Genomic DNA, 18,029 nt, shown 5'->3' on the forward strand with positions numbered 1-18,029 from the left:
ATTATTTTCAGATCGGTAGTCCCTCTGGCATCTCTTTCATTCGTGCTGTGACTTTCATGTACCCAGCAGGGCTTTCAGATAAGGTTTCTAAATGGTCATCTGCTCTGGAAGCAGATACCACATCCTTTATGAGAGTTTCACAATGTAATAGGTTCTTGTCATTATATTAATGATATCAGAGCTCTTCTCACCATATCCTGGGAAAGTTGGGGTGTCTTTCCTCTTTTTTGTTACAACAGTAAAATAAAGTTGGAAAGAAGCTTTAAAAGTGCCATGGAAAAAAATAACAAGATAAAAATGCACTTGTTCTTCGATATACAAAGAAGTACGTCTTTACTTTTATGTCACTAGTCACTTCTGGATCATTCAAGTTATCTGCGGTCACGTTTTAATCAACACTGGGTTAACATGGTAAGCTTAGTTGAAATCAGACCAAGCAATGCAAATTCTGGTTATACCAGTCTATACAGCAATATAAGAGGGAAGAGGTAATTAAACTATTAAACATGCCTTTTTTCCTGAGAAATTACCAAGACCTGCTGTAACTATCAAAGGCCCATCTTTTAATTCTCCATTTTAAGACAGATTATTCCTAATAGTTACTATCTATTTTTTTCTTTCAAATATAAATAGCTTAATATAGATGTGTTTACTTAAAATAAATAAAATACACAAAAGACCCTTCAAGAAAGGACATTTCAAGATGGCCTCATTTAGTTACAATGTTAAGATATATTTTTTGTGTTCTAATAAAAGTCACATAGTATTTGGACTCCAGAGCTTGACCTATCTTCAATTCTGTTTAAATGCTTTAAGACAAAAGAATGAATTTAAGAAAGCCTGATTAGAGAAATCAGGAGAAATCAGCACAATTATCAGAGGAAGGATTGTGAGATATCGTGACGAAGCCAGACTTCTTTCCAGTACTGGACTCCAGGAGGTCAAATTTCTGTTGATCTCATGTGACAAACTGCATCATGCTGAGGTACATCGCCTAAAACGACAGGATGGTTATGCTCTTTGCTCAGTATTTCCATTGCCTTAGGCCCTTATATATTTTGCCCTTTTGGCCTTTATTCCACCTTTCGTGTCATAGTAGCATCTTGGATGTCTTTGTTTCCTTGTGCTTTCCAAATGTTTTTCAGATATGTTTTCTCATCTGATAACAACAACTACTACCCTTCTATCTTCATTTCGCAATCAAGTAAACAGATATATGGCGCATCAGTGGTAAACCCAGGCCTGGAATTTCGTATAATCTCTTTCCCACTCTGTCATATTTCCTCTTCATCACATCATCACGTGACCGTTTGCTCCATCCCCTGCCCCTTTCCTAATGCAGTTTCTTTTTATTGCCAATTTGCTTTATATCTGTTTATAGAAGAATCTGTTCCTCCTCTAAATGAGTAATTACTAAAGATCAGAGTCAGTTTACAGGTAAAAGCATAGCCTCAAGTAAGACATTTAGGGCTAAAATGTAAAAGTCACTGTCTTGAAGTAATAGTCAATCCACTACCACTTGCAATTACCATTTATTTGCCTTTTCCCTTTTAACTTCTGCCAGCCAAGATTAAGTCTGAACATAGTGGTTTTGTGGGGTGGGGGAGGGTGCCGGCTCCTTATTCTGGGTTCATCATTTGTGAGCAATGGAAAAGTTGCTTAATCTCCCCATGTATCATTTTCCCTGTCTGTAAAATGGAGGAGGTGATAACAATAACATGGACTTCACTGTCTTACTGAGACAGTTACGTTAGATAATGAGTCTGAAGTGCATAGCATAGTCCCTCATAGAGTGGAAGCACTACATAATTGTTGGTTATTGTTTTTGTTGTAAAACACCCGGGAATGTGGTCATGTGAACTTTGTTCCGGAAGAGGTTTTGATTTCATCCATAATAATTACCAGTTCTTAAGTTCTTATTAAAGAAATCTCAGTTTGTGTCTAGTTTTCTAGCTCTCTGCTCACCTAAGGGAACCTTCATAAATCTATATTTATTGAGTAATTCTATAGATTCTTACAGCTCCATTATACTGGAGTGTATCTCAACGGAGCATGACTTTGCCATATCTGGAGACAGTTGGCCATATCTGGGGGTGTTTCATCACCACCACTGGGAAGCGCTACCAGTCTCCACTGGGTTAGGGCCCGAGATGCTCCTAAACATCCTAGCACGCACAGCAGAGCCCCCACGAAAAATTATCTAGTGCCAAATGTTAATAATGCTTTACTGTTGACAAGCCTTGCTCTATTGAACAAAGGGAGAAGCGTAAGCACTTCTAACACTTCTGTGCACTTCTGTGGCACTGCTAACAGATTAGTTAGAAAATGTCTATCAAATAATACAACTGTGTTTATAATGATACCTGTTAACACCAAGATATGATTATGATTGGTTCATCTTGAGAACTGGTTGGATTCATGAGAAGACATAGAAATATGAACATAACTGCTTGTTTAGATAAATCTCATTGGCCTTGAAAAATATACCTTAAAGTCCTCTGGTTTACAAGTAATCTTAAACTTCGTTGGCTATGAAAATTTGATATAAAAAAATAGAGATTATATCTCAAAAGATTTTTCCAGCTCCTTGTCATATTGTTTATTTAAGCTACTTATGGAGGGCTACAAATTGTTTTGTTTTGCTTTGTTTTAATGAAGACTACATACTAAAACTGCTGGTTTAAGTAATACAAGTTGATATCGATATTATACGTTATTTCAAGTGGATATAATCAAATGGTATTTATTGACTGGCAAAGTTTCTTTTTTGTGTATATTGAAATATTCCATTTTTGCAGTGACTTCAATTAACTGATGTTTATTTGGAGGTCATAAATACTAATGGTCAAGTAATTATTTGTTATTGTTGTTTTCTTGCTCAAGATAAAATCATTCTCTTTTTCACCTGCTGAGTACTTTCCTTTGGCAATCTCGAACCTGTGTATCAGGCTGGCATTTTGTCTTGGACTTTTCCGATAAATTTTTGGTAAAGATAGTTGTGTGTGAGAGAGCACTTATGTGTGTGTGTGTGTGTGTGTGTGTGTGTGTGTGTGTGGTGTGTTTGGGTTTCCACTTAAAGTTCAGTGCCAAAGCTACAGTACTTATACATTTTCTAAATGTGTTTTAAGCAATAAGTTGTACAACATTTTTAGAACATGTGTTAAGCTATTTCTCTAAGAATGAAGCTCTTAACAAAACATAAGCACTCTGCATGAGATCTTAGCAGCAAAGTGCTTAAAAGATAAAGTAAGAATTGGTACCATGGGAAGAACACCAGCTGTAGAGCGCACAGGTCCATTATGAGAAGTATGGTAGTGGGTAGGGAGAAAATGATTTAATCAGGAGTAAAACCAATTTTATTATAAGGGCACGCAGGGGGTGTGGCACCATAGTGAGAGGGACATTTCAAAATATCTGACAGATTTCAACAATGTGAAAACCCCGTTCTTTAAAGTGACAGTAAACCCCATCAGGTCTCCCTTTTTGATGCTATTGTTAACAGTTGACTGTTTAAAGCTGGCCTGCTAAGATGCTGTCGGCCTATTTCAATAGTATGTAGCCAAATAAAAGACTAATTGTTGAAATACAATCAATCAAAAATGATTGCAGGGCAGAAAGAAGGTCTCCTCTGCTGATTTTGTTGTGGATCATATTATTGTGTTATGATTGAGGTAAGCATGAAGACTGAAAGAGAAGAAGAAAATAGCCCATCTGAAATAAACAGATCCACCTTCTCTCCTTCTCTTTGCAAACATCCTATTGAACAGGAACGCCACTTACCAGCCCTGGAAATAATAGTCCATTTAGAAAAAGAGATCTGATAAAGATTACAGCTAAGATTTTAAAAGGACGTGAACACTATTGGCAAAACAGCCCATGCGGAGATTCCCTATGGTGACAATTCTCAGCTTTTCTCACATTTTTGGTGCAAATTCTCCTCTGCTTCATAAAACTGACACAGAGGGGGCATGTGAACCTGAGCCCAAGACATTGGTAAAGAAACAAAAATCCAGTTGACCAAATGCCTGTTAAGTTCTGGCCAGGAGACTAGGCTGCTCAGTTAACCTCAGGCTGTTAAAAATGATTAGCTTTAGTTTTTGTTCCACCTAGAATTCAAAAGCGCTTTGATGTCGCATGTTTACAAAGACAAATACTACCGATCAGCAGCAACGCTTGCGTGCCTTGCTTCCTTTCAGTTGTATGTAAAGATGTTGCTTTCAGATCCTGCTACCTTCACTTCTTGGGTGAGAATGATTCCAGACTTTCATTCTGAGGGCGAACAAGAAGAAAATAGTTGTCCAGCGTCTCTTTATTTCTTCTAAAAACTTCATTTTGGCAGTTACATCCTTTAATATTTAAATCTCTCAACTCACTCCAGCTTCCCAAGCAAACATTTCTGTTGTTTGTAGGCGGAGTGGGTAAGCACTTGTGGTTTGTCTTTAGTGCGTTATCATTTTTGACAGCTTTGCATAGCCTCCGTAGGCCAACAGGGGTCTGTCTAATATTGTTGCTGGGCACATTTTCCTCGCTGAGATGAAAACTAAAAAAAAAAAAAAAAAAGATATTTTTGAAGCAGTAAGAAGGAATTAATATCCTTTCTCACTCAGTATTCTATTCCTTGCTGACTTTATATTCAGCAAAAAAGGGAAAAAAGTGTTACCCATTATTCCCTTGTACATAGCAAGGCTAACACATGTAAAGCAATAACTCATTTTCTATTGCCGTGTTTAGCATATGTCTCCTGTTGGCTCAGCAAGGCCTTTAGGCCGGTCCCTTGAGCCGGCCATCATTGGCAACTCTTAGCCCCTCGGCCTCAAAACCAAATAGCTTTGAATCATGTTGAGCTGTGATGCTAATTTTCATACTGATGCATTATGGGAATAAATGTATCTGACATACTGTGTCAATGGCACTGTCTCTTTGTGTCTCTTGTTTTTTTGTTAGCTGCATTCCTACAGATGGTATTCCATTGAAAATGTTCCCTTCCTACGGAAAAGGGGAAAAAAAAACCACGCACAGCACCAAACCTCTAGGTGCAGAAGGCTGTTAACGGTTGCTGATGATAGTAGGCAAACATTAACATAATAATTAGTGTCTTGTAATTGTTTCATTAAAACCAGTTGTTCCATTTCTCCTCGTGTTTTCCCAGAAGAGAAGCTGAATTTGGACGACAGCCAGTGGGAGGACATCCACGTTGTCACCGGAGCACTGAAGATGTTTTTCCGGGAGCTGCCTGAGCCGCTCTTCCCTTACAGCTTCTTTGAGCGGTTTGTGGAAGCGATCAGTAAGTAACCTCACAGACAGGAGCGCTTGGTGGAGTAACCTGGCAGCATGGAATTATTAAGTAAACAACTAAGAATGACAATGATAGCAATCATGGAGATGGTAATATCCCTGGTGCTCCACATGGTTCATTTTGGTTTTGTGTTTTTGATGCCTGGCCCTGCAATATTCTCTGAGGTGTTTTCGTTTGAGTTCTGGTTTTGCGTTGTTGTTAGTGAATAGGGCAGCCTATTCAGAGTGGCCAGTTTTCAACTAAACAACCTCAAATGAAAATAGCTTCTCACGGAATCTGTTTTAGAGGGATCACCTTTGGCATTCCCAGTCCCTGCCTTGAGAGTTTCAGAATTGGCAATGAGTTTGCATACAAAAGCGTCTTGAAAAAGAATTTAAGTGACTCTCATTACATTTTGTTGAAGAGGTGTTAGTTAAATCAACTGAGGCATCACCTTCTCACGGCTCCCTCACCGTTCACCCAGCAATACTAGTAAATACTCAGCTACAATTTGCTTATGAGCAGTGTAAGAAGATTCAATTAAGTAATGGCAGGTTTCTTCTGTTAAACTGGTGACTTCGTAGGAGGTTGAATTATGTCACATACGAACCAATAGTCTTTGTACACTCCTCGAAGCTTCCTTTTCTATTGTTTTTGCATTTGTAACACACACACTTAAGTATAAGAGAGTGAATGAATGAATGAATGAATGAAAATCTTTCCAAATGCAAGGAAACTTTTGCTATTGATGCTTGGAGAAGCAACTACCGGTACATCTAATTTAATATCTTAGGGTACACTTACTATAATTGTGACAGCTTGGACAAAGTTTCCTGGCTAGCAAGCTGATTCAAGGAGGGAAAAGAAAGAAAGAAGAAAGAAAGGTAAAATTAAAAAGCTTGCAAGCCTGGCAGGAGCTTAATTAAAGTCCAAGAGAAAAATCTCCAAGAAAAAAAAAATGTTCTGCTTAGGAGGTCTGATATTGGATGATTGTGTGTACAGTATTTCCATTAGTGGGAGTGGGGGATTGGGGGCCCCATGTTGGAGAACAGCCCCTCAAAATGCCCTTTTATTCGGTTTCCCTCTCCACAAGTCTTCATACTTGTTTAAAGCTCCAGAACAATGATATCAAGAGGAATGCAACAGAATTTATTTTCCCAAGATCTTTCTCTTGCTGTCTGCTCACAATTTTGTTGTGATTGTTGCTGTTGTTGAATACAGTAGCAGTGCCTTAACTATGGGTTTTGAGGGGAGGCTGCAGCTCTTATCCCTTGTCATGGTTCTTTCTGCTTCTCAAGAAGAACAATATTTTATGGTTCCCAGGTTCAACTTCTTTTTAAAAGGAGGAATAAAGAAAATAACTAAATAAGCATGCATTTCCATAACAGCTTATTCTGATATACTGGCTTGGAACATGGCGAGCATGAAAGATTAGTATTAACACAATATTCGCACAGTGTTCTTATAGGAAATCGGGGAACTTTCATTGGGGTACCTCTTTCTGATTATGTATATTTAAAGAAGTCATACAAATTTCACGTCATGGTCTCCAGACTTTTAGGTGAGGGTTATGTTATTTGTAAGCATACCTGCACCTATGCTGATATGAGGGTTGTGATATAGATACCCATCATTTAAGCTTCCTTTAGTCCACCTGATTCTAAAGATACAAGGCAAGCCATTCTCCTACCTAAGAGATAGGGGAAGCAGGCCCTTAGAACCCATGTGACGGCATGTCTTTTGGATTTACACAAAGAATAAGACCATCTCTGCACTATCCTGGACTCAGCGCCCACTCAACAGAATTTCAGAAACACTGGCATAGTCAGAATGGAACAAGGCAGAGTTGAAGTGGTATCATGCTGTTGTGACTGATGGCTATTGCAAGGATTTTTGCCAACACCTATAAAATGGATTATGCCAAGAACCAACGAGATGGTGCTTAAGAAAGTCCTTAAAAAATGTAAGGTCCTAGACAAATGCTAACAGTGTTTCTTCGGTCGAACTTTGTCTGAGAATGCAATGTGGAAACAAGGAAGGAGTTTTGCTTTCACTTGATCTTACGACGGAGGTAGTTTTTCTATCATTGTTTAAGGCAAGAAGAATCAACCTCAGCGACCTTGTTTTGCCTAACTCAAAATAGTACTTATTATTTCTTACTGCGTAAAATGGAAGGACTAACCAACCGGATAGCACGGTGGAGAAATATGTAACAATGCTGGAAGAAACATGCTCACTAAGCTATGTGTTTTTGTCAGAATCTTGCAGTCAGTGTTGGTGTTATAAACTCAACTAAACTCCTTGGTAGTTCATATTTAAATATCCTTAAGCAATGGGAGAATGGCCACATACTTTTTGACAGTGGTAAAACTACACCAGAGTAGGTATTTTTACCCCACTGCATGCCAGTTGAGTTTAAAAAAAAAATCTTTCAAAACTATAAAGACTCATATCCAGTCCCAGAGAGGTGATGGGTTTTATCATAGGTCTCACTGCCTCCCGTAAAATCTATAGAGTGAGAAGCTCAGGAGACCTGCCTCTGAGTTCTTGGCCTTTTCATGAAAAGAAACCAACCAGGTAAAGGAAATTCATGGGAAAGATGTCCGTAGATGCTGGCTCTGGGGCTCTTGGCCATCAGATCTTTGCCCCTCCCTTTGTGCTCTATAATGTAGGAGGGTTGACCCCAGCCAGCTACATTGCCCAGGTGCTCTTGTGGGCTGGCCTCCTACTGCTGTAACCAGTGTAAGCCCTGGCATTAGATAGCAGAGGGGCAGGGAAGGAAAAGGCCAGCTAGTGTGTCAGGTTATCCTCCACCCCTTCTCCCTTGCCCACCCACCTGCCTCAGATAGTTCTTTACCTGAAGGTCCATCTTTTCCGTGGCTTCAGCTTTGACTGGAGAGGCCCACTCTGGTTCCAGCTTCCATCTTGCGGTGGGAATCTTCCTGTCTTTTTCCTATCCAGCCTGGTAGTAGCTTCCTGCAGCAGCTCGTTTCCTGGTTACTTTTCTTTCCTAGTTTGGCTCTCAACTTCCTCATCATATGGGTAACCAGTTCCCTGCATCAAACTAATTCCCTCTGTGTAAATACTTGAAGTGGTTCCTACTCTTTGGTTAGACACTAGCAAACCACCATGCCAGTCAATGTTACGGTTCATGTACCTATAACATTATTTCCCTTTTCTTTTCCACTAACCCCAATGCTAGTTTGTGAAGGCTTAACATTTTTATTTGGGAGAAATTGGGAGATCTGTTTTCCTTTCATGACAGAGTTAAAAAGTGAATAGACCAAAAGAATTCCACTTTCAAATGGAACGCTTCGCCCTCTGAGGAGGAAATGTTATTTCATGTACGGGCAATTAATGACCACTTGTGCTATTTGAATTACTGTTAATTCTCATTAAGTGTTTGAAAGTCACCATTACATATTCTGAGAAAAAAGAACAGAAGGCATTTACTTTTTTAAATAGTTTCTTTTTGGGCCAGACACAAACATTAATATGATAAGAACCTGTAATTGCCATAGTGATCCCCTGTCTGATAACACTCATTGAGGTAACAAAAACACCAGAGATTGTTTGATATTTCAGAATCCAAGTACTGCAGTCATTGATCTGAAATTCTATATTTGAGGTCAGTGCAACTGGGTCACCTGCAGGTTATTTCGTGGGGATTTAACCCACTGACTGCAAGGACTTAATTCCCTGGAAGTGACTTGTGCTGAAAGCGGTATTAGTACTGTGAAAGTGAACTCAAGACAAAAACACAGCTATCGAGTTTTATGATCGGTGATGCAATCTTGTAGCTAAAGTCCTACGGGGGTCTGGACATCTCTAGTACATCTAAATCCTAGGAAATGTCTGAAGCTTACCTCTATTTCTATCTTTTTCATTCTGATAACTCCACACAACCAAAGAATAGAAACAAATAGTCGTTTCTGATTTAATGTCTGCATTTTTCCCAAGTCCCTGGGATAGGGAAAGAGAAGAGAAAAACTTGTTGGCATTTTTTACAGTTATCTCATTTAATCCTCAAAATAACAAAGCAGAAGATATTGGAGAAGTAGAAAGATCATGTGGAAAATAATTTCTAGTTCATAAAGTTACTGTGAGAATTAACTAGGATAACATTTTCCTTACTCTGTATTAGGTACTCAGTAAGTGATTTCAAAGAAATAAATTCTTCAGAAGAGTAAAGCAAGTCATAAAATATTTTTCCAGTTCACATGGCTCAAAAGATTAGATTTAGCATTCAACTCCAGACTCTAAAACATAAATACTTTCCACCATCATACATTGCCTTTGGGGGACTATTTAGAAGAAATCTTACTCGAAGGATAACTAACTAGCCGTTGCCAAAAATCTGTCTATTACATCTTCCTGTATAAGACCTATATATTCTATGTAAGACCACAACCAATTTTTTCTTTCTTTTTTAAAACCAAAGTTAGAATTAAGTTTAATGATCAGAAATTTTGATAGTGGAGTTTTAGGTTAGAAGTAAGGTAGAACTTTCCAAGGATGAGCAATGTTTCAGTATTTACTACTCAACATTAAAAGCATCCATGCTTTAATGCTATCCTCTCTGAATACATTTTTAACCCTTTATTATTTTTATGACCAGTTGCTCACCCATTCCCTTTTGACTTTTATTTAGCTCTACGCAGTGTTTATTTTCCTCTTTCATGTGAGTAACTATTTCAAGCTTGAGTTTTATTAGTATTCCTTTTTGCAGTTTTTCCCTTGTATCAAATTATAACATGCAACAAGCCAAGACCACTTCAGGGTGCTTCGCCAGGGATTTCTCTCTGCTTTCTGAGTTAAGACCACTGTTTTCCAGAGAACATGGGTATTAGTTTCCTACTACCATAACATATTATCTCAAACTCAGTGGCCTAAAGTAACAGTGACTTATTATCTTATAGTTCTGTAGGACAGAAGTCTGACACTGTTCTCACTAGGCCAAAAGCAAAGTATCAACAGGTCTGCATTCTTTTCTGGAAGCTTTAGCAGAGAATCCATCTACTTGCCTCTTCCAACACCTAAAGGCTGCCCACATGCCTTGGCTAGTGGTGTCGGCCTCCACCTTCACAGGCACCAATCGCATTACATCATATCACTCTGACCTCTTCCGTAGCCACATCCCCCTCTGACTCTCTTCTGCCTCCCTCTTTGACCTTTGAGGACCCTCGTGATTACATTGGGCCCACCTGAATAATCCAGACTAACTCCTCCATCTCACGGCCCCTATCTTAATCACATCTGCAAGATCTCTTTTACTGTGTCTGGTAACATATTCACAGGCTCTGGAAATTGAGGTCTGGACATTTTTATGGAGCCATATCTTCACTTACTACATACTTTCCACCCCTCTTAGCTTACGTGAAGATAGCACCATGCTTTCCTTCCATGCGGCAAAGGCTCTTAGTCTATCCATTTCCATCTGCCTTCTCTCAAATCCAAATGATCGCCAGAGTTGAGATGACAGTGAAACTATTGATTGATTAGTAGATGAGAGGGAAGTAAAGAGAAATTGCCTCATGAAATTACTTACAAGCTGTATTATTTCCTATTTGTGAGGGATAGGCTTAGGGATTTGCCTTCAGCCTGGGTCAAAGATCTTTTATTCAAGGACTATCTGATAATTTCATTTGGGGCACCTTCACCTCAGCTCTTAGGTGCTCTCATTAGAACACGTGAGTTTGCATTTGTTGGTTTGCTGTATTCTGAGTTTCCAAAGTTCCCTTTGTGTACAAAAATAATTACTTTTCCTTCCACCCCTAAGCAAAGCAATGCTCTGTATATTTACATGGAATTCAATCAATGCTAATTACGTAATCAAAATGACCTTATGGTTCTAATATCAATGCCTTTGTCATCTTTTCCAGTTTTCCAAAGCAAATATTTTGTGTGTGTATACATGTATACTACTTATTTTTAATATGTAGTATTTATATATTATTATATATAAAATGTTTATTATATATCATGTTTTTTATGTATATGCCTATGCACACATAGGTATATATGTGTATAACCCTTAGAGATTAGGCAAGTCAGTGATAAACTGAAACAGTAATGATGTTCCATATAAGTCTTCAGTTTAAAAGCTGTTGTCACACATGCACTTAAAGGCCATATATTTTTTAATGCTCAGCTTTTGTAAACACTGATTAAGCAGTAGAACAAATTGTGAGAAATAGTATTCATAAGACTGACTGAACACCATTAAAATGCAAAGTTTTAGTCACCAAAGGTAGAGTATATCCCATGCAAGTCCTAAAATACAACTTGTGTTTCTGTCAGTCACATTATCCTCATATAAAAATGATTTAAATTAAAGGCATTGCCCCATGGCAGAAAGTATCTATTGCATGTTCGAATGTTATTTTTCCCCCTGTGGCCATCATGCCATTTTACCTTCAAGTATGCCTTCAATAAGTAATTGGGAGGGTGGGTGGGGGAAGCCAGTCAAGTATATTTGCAAATATTTTCTTTACTCTTGACTTTATCTTGCCCTTTGGTCAAACTATTTCTGATGCATCATCAACTCCGTGATGACACTCTTTGGGAGAAAAGAAACAAAGCTTGCAAGGCACTTGACTACAAACAGTTGCTAAACATTGAATGCATGATAGTGACAAATTGCCTTAAAACCGTAGGAAGCAAAAAGCAGGCTTTAAAGGGTCACCCTAAAGAAACCAGAGCTATAAAATAATGGAGTATAAAAATATCCTCTACAGCACCATTTCAAGGAAATTTGAAATTAAAATAAAGGTAGATGTTACAAGTACTTCCATTCCACTAACATTTCCACTGCAAGCTAACATTCTCACAGACTTGGTGGGGGCTTTTGTTGCGGTTGCTTTTTAATCCTTGTGTGTGTGTGTGTGTGTGTGTGTGTGTCTATGTGTGTGTTCTAGCAAACTGGAAGTTTTATGGCTGATGCCTAGCCTGTCTCTTAACTCATTCTAATTATATTCATAATTAAATTGTAAAAAAATAGTTGACTAGAGCCAAATGGCTTGCACAGGTGTCTTTTTGTAGGAATGGTTTAGTGCTAGATAATAAACAACTGGACCTCCGTCTACTTAATTTGGCTTAATGAAAAGTCTTTATAAGTAAAACTAGAAGGTGATTCAGAACTCAGATTGGGCCCTGACTCTGAAATTAATTGAGTGGTAAGATATCAGCTCCATTAGGAAATGTGGTGCTTGCCTTTTTGCTTTGCCTTAAAACTTTCCTTTTACTTGCACTCCTTTCTTCCATATCCTTAAGAGGTCACTTGCAAAGCAATAAACTTTTCAAACTGAGCAATCAGCCAGTCGGCCTTCATGAGTCAGCTGCCTGAGCATCCCTGCTCCAACTGGATAGACGTGCTTTTAAAAAATATATAGCAAAAGGCAGAATTTCTCCTCGATATCTTAGTGGGAAACCGTTACCTTGAGCCATTCCTCTAATGGTAGATAGAAGTGACTGGTTTTCATTGCCTGTTATCAGGTTCACTGCATCAATAGATGTTAATGAAATTGAGAGTTTGTGGCCTTTTATTCTACACTGAGGCTCCTGCCTCATTTCACATTCTTGGGTTGACACCACATTGTGATCACCACTGAGACGTCTTCTGAAAATTTGCCTGCCCACCCACCGCCAACTCTGATTCCGGCCACATCTCCAGGAGGAGAATGTCTGCTCCTAATTGCCCGGCAAGTTTTCTTTTTTTTCTCTCACCCAATACGGCATCGTTCTAGTAATGGAAACTAAATAATGCGACTGCCTCGCCATTTCATTTTGAAGAACAGCCAGGTTCTTTGCAAGATCTTCAAATCCCTACATGATCTAGTCGCCCACACAAATTCTTAAGACTTCATTATTCACTCTTCTTGCCTTGCCAGTCTCATTGAAGCCCGCTGGTGTCCTGGCTCATCTTTGAACAGCCCCAGTGCATTGAGGGTCTTCGCCCAATTCCTTTACCGCTGGCACATCTGCAGATTGCCACTCATGTTGACTTCTCAGTGAGGTCTACTCCCATCAACTAAGCTCAAATTTTTACCTGCATGACATACCACCACCTTTATTCCAATGCTGACTCCACTATTTACTACCTGTTAAGATTTTGAGCAAGTTCTTGACCTCCACACCTCAATTTCCACATCTATAAAATGGATGTAAAAATAGTACCTCTCTTGTGGGGATTGTAAGAATTTAATGGAATGCTAACCATAGCAAAGCACTTACTTACAGATTTCCTGGTGTGTGGTATTCAGTGAATGTTAGCTAGTATTATTAAATTAGAGTACAATCAGTCTAGACCACACTCTCAAATGACCTTTCTGTCCATGCCCACATCTTTCCATGCCTCCAGGAAAGCTGTCTTAAGTGACACATCTGACCATCTTGATTATGCTTTAGTATTTGTTTCCAGACTTCCTGACTGTACCAAACATGTTGAAGATAATATTACAAGATATTCTCTTGCTTCACAATCCAGGGACTTCCACTTTCTTTATCTCATGGCACTTGTCATTTGTTCCACCAACCATTTCTAGGCCCAACCTCACTTGATTCATCCAAAGTCTGTCACTTGGTTATGGGACATACAGCCTAATCATAACCCAGAGACCAGTCTGCTTCTCCAACTTGACAGTGCCTTGTTTCTATTAAATATTAGTGTTAGTAATCTGTGACACTCACAGTGGCACCAGAAGAGACAGCTACAAAGTAAAGTCATCTCCCAGGTGGAAAATTAGCTGTCTGGTAGTGTACCCTATGTTTCAGCCTATGAAAATGATACACCCATTGGTAGGTGAGGAGTTTAGGGTGTGGCAGGAGAATCTATACACCAGCTTGTGCAAATATTTCTAACATTGTAGATCTTTCTCACAATCAAAAACATTTAAAAAGTTATCAACTAAATCATATCAAGCAAGAAGTCATCCCTCCCCATACGCATGGGCACACACATGTCGTCCAGACCTGAAATATTTTATTTTTATTTTTCAGCTCTCACACTTTATGATATTCTAGATTTTAAAATGAAAAACTTTTATAACTATTGTTATTATTATCATTTTATTGTTACAACTATCTTAAGAGAAGTTCCATATTGACCTCCTGTGAGGTATTTTCAAAACCTGCTATGGAATGAGACCTGATGCCTACCCTGTTTTCTCTTAACTGAATCACACACATGTTACATGCTCTTATTTGCTCAAGCCCCTGAACTTTAGTCCTCTACCTCTCTATCCATAAAACAATTGTTTGCAAATAACACTCAGGATAATCGTGGGCTCCCTGAGATGTGGCCTTTTTTCAGCTGGTTCGCTCCATATTGTTGTGGAGTGTTCAACTGTAGACATGATGGCTGCTGGAGTACTGTAACTGCCTGGCGAAGTTCTGCTCAGGTTGGAACTGCAGAATCACCACACTGAGAACTGCCGCATGGTTTGGAGAATGGAATTTTCCCCTAGTGAATGACTTCTGTATTTTCTACCTACACTTTGGGAAACAGACACATGGAGAGTGGGTATGCTTTTATAGAAAACAAATAGCTGTGCTGGGTTTAAAAGCAAAAGTAGTATGCTTGGAAGAAAAGGCAAAAATATGTTTTTAAAAATCTCCATGAACTATAGAGGCATCTGGGTGGCTCAGTCCTTTAAGCGTCCGGCTTTGGCTCAGGTCATGATCTCACAGCTCGTGGGTTCGAGCCCTGCACTGAGCTCTGTGATGACTCCTCAGAGCCTGGAGCCTGTTTCAGATTCTGTGTCTCCCTCTTTTTCTGTCCCTCCCCTGCTGGCTCTCTCTCTCTCTCTCTCTCTCTCTCTCTCTCTCTCAAAAATAAGTAAAAACATTAATTTTTTTTAAATCCATGAACTATAAATAAAATTCTATCAGATAATCATGAGAGTTTCTTCCTCTTGTTGACTTTTAGTTTTCCATTTAAATGTGCAGCCCCCCGTCACCATTTTATTTCATGCAACATCTTTATTTTTCATAAAATTGGAAATTCTAAAAGGTCAAATGCCTAACACCCTGAGTCCATGATTATTGTTTAACCAGTCAGCTCTTGGCCCCTTTCTCTTTTCTTCTCACTTTGAGTGTTCAGCTGGTGAAAAGTGGACTCTCTGGGATCTCAAATCCATTCCTCTGCCAAGTAAGGGGTGAGCAGACCTAATTATTGCCATCTGTCCTGCTGGTGGAGGGTTGATACTGTCTTACCAACAGACAAAATCAATGGTTCGGGGAACTCTTCCTGCAAGTCCATATCTAAGCACAATGTAAGACAGTTCTTTGACACCTTTTGTGTATTATCCTCTGAATATCTACTTGGCACCTAAGAAGGAACTATTACCTCATTCAGACTTTTCTTTTGGAAATTTCTATTTCTTTGTGCTCTGTTTTAAAAATGTTTTAGGGGAAAAAACGGAATGATCCTGAGCAAATACTGGACACAGAAACACCTCAAAACCCTATCTGTTATGCTTGAATTTGTAATGTTCAGTGCTTCTGAGAGCTGGATTGCTGAACGAATATGGAGCTGTGTTAGCTGAGCAGAAGATTCAAAGTCCTCCACAAAGGGGAAAGACAGAACAGCTAGAGCTTAACTAGAAAACACATCGGTCAATGTCAGAATCCAAATAGCGTCTGAGAAAGATGCTGATAGTCCCTTAGTATTTGAGAAGACCTAAAACATAAGCTGCAACCTCTATTCAGTGTGCACCTCCCTTTCTCTGTTCTTTCAATAATTCTCACAAAGTAATGTTTCCAGATCCTTCATCACTAAGATTATGTTCCTCCAAGCATGCCCCTGTAAAGTTTGAAAATTTTCTTAGTCAGCTTAGGCTGCCATAACAAAATACCACAGACCGAGTAGCTTAAACAACAGAAACGTATTTCTCACAGTAACGGAGGCTGGAAGTCTAAGCTCAGGGAGCCAGCATCCCGTTCTGTGAAAGCCCTCTTTGTAGCTTGCAGAGAGCTGTCTTCTCACTGTGTCCTCACATGGTGGACAGAGAGAGCAAGCTCTGGTCTCTTCTGTCTCTTCCTCTTCTTATAAAGATACTAATTCCATCATAGAGCCCCACCTTCGTGACCTCATCTAAACCTAATTACCTCCCAAAGGCCCTACCTCCAAATACCATCACATTGGGAGTTAGGGCTTCCATACATGAATTTCAGGGGGACAAACACATTCAGCCCATCACATGAATCAGACTTCAGTGGAATATTTTAAGCATACAACTTTATCAGTACAGGACCAACTTCCCTCCCTTATTCTGGCAATACTTTTCTATTACTGCAACACAAAATTTAATTAGCTCTTTATTCATGTTATTTAATTATATTATTGGAATCTGAAATTAAATTTGAAGTCCCAGGTGTCACTTTTACCCATTTCTCTGTCATATTAAGTGTGGGCATTTTTAAACTTGCATGCAGAAACCTGCATGCAGCCCTGTACCACTGTTCTCTTCTCCTCGTGACTGTGGCAGGAGTGTTTAGCCTTAAGTTTTAGCTTTTGAATCTTCACTTATCTCACCTGAGCCACCTAACAACTGGAACTGGGACCCACCCAAGTGTTTAGCTACAAATGCTTCAGTCTTACCATTATGACATTTGCAGATCTGACCAGTCTATGCACATCCAAGTTCACGAATACATGTCAGGACTTTGTAGCACAGTCTGGAAGGCCATTTGGAAAATGGGGCAATTAGAGAAAATTCACACCATTTTGGGAAGGACTGCAAACACCGTGAAGATGGGAAGAATTGTAGAGAGGGGCATTCCAAATTTACAAAGTGGAATTCTTTAGACTTTTGGACAATTTTTAGAATTAATTTGAATCACAAAAATGGTAAACTCCTAAAGTCATGTTGATATATAGATAAACCATCATTGTTTATTGGAAGAAGGATTTTTCTCCCAACCATATGGTTTAAAACAAAAGCAACAAAAATTTTTATGGTTTTCTGTATCCATGGCAACATTACAGGTACTCAATTCTTGTGCCTGGGTCACTGGGAAAATTAAAAAAAAATTTAATGTTTATTTATATTTGAGACATAGAAACAGACAGAGTGTGAACAAGAGAGGGGCAGAGAGAGAGAGGGAGACACAGAAACCGAAGCAAGCTCCAGGCTCTGAGCTGTCAGTGCAGAGCCCGACGCAGGGCTTGAACCCACAAACTGTGAGATCGTGTCCTGAGCCGAAGTCAGGCACTTAACCGATTGAGCCACCCAGGAGCCTCAAAAGACTTTAAATATAAAATTAAACACCATTTCAATTCAAACACACCTAACAAATGGAGGGAAAAAAATGCTTAATGTGTGTGAAGGAACAAGGTACTATGTCCTTACTACCTTTTCTAGCAAGTGAATTAAGAAATAATATCATAAAATTTTTCATAACTTTCTTTTTTTTTTTTTCATTTTTGATGGTTACCCTGATTTTTTTTTTAATCAGACAGAGAGAGACAGAGCATGAGCAGGGAAGGGGCAGAGAGAAAGGGAGACACAGAATCGGAAGCAGGCTCCAGGCTCTGAGACATCAGCACAGAGCCCAATGCGGGGCTCGAACTCACAGACTGTGAGATCATGACCTGAGCTGAAGTCGGACGCTTAACTGACTGAGCCACCCAGGCGCCCCAAAATTTTTCATAACTTTCATCTTAGGTGTTATTTAATTGAAAGGTAGGACCACAAGAAAACATTGCTCTGCCTCTCATGTCATGTGCTGGAAATGTGTTTTCATGGACTCTATA

At 39.1% G+C, this 18,029-nt stretch overlaps 1 protein-coding gene across 1 annotated transcript in view; it reads left to right on the forward strand.

Moving 5' to 3' along the window:
- Positions 1 to 18,029, forward strand: part of ARHGAP15 (Rho GTPase activating protein 15) — a 620,330-nt gene that overhangs the window by 481,748 nt on the left and 120,553 nt on the right. Inside the window, exon 12 of the mRNA XM_043576628.1 lies at positions 5,150 to 5,284. Within this exon, the coding sequence (XP_043432563.1) occupies positions 5,150 to 5,284 (135 nt within the window). The remainder of the gene's footprint in view (positions 1 to 5,149; positions 5,285 to 18,029) is intronic.

This window comes from Prionailurus bengalensis, chromosome C1 (genome assembly GCF_016509475.1).
Source record: "Prionailurus bengalensis isolate Pbe53 chromosome C1, Fcat_Pben_1.1_paternal_pri, whole genome shotgun sequence".
NCBI classification, from domain to species: Eukaryota; Metazoa; Chordata; class Mammalia; order Carnivora; family Felidae; genus Prionailurus; species Prionailurus bengalensis.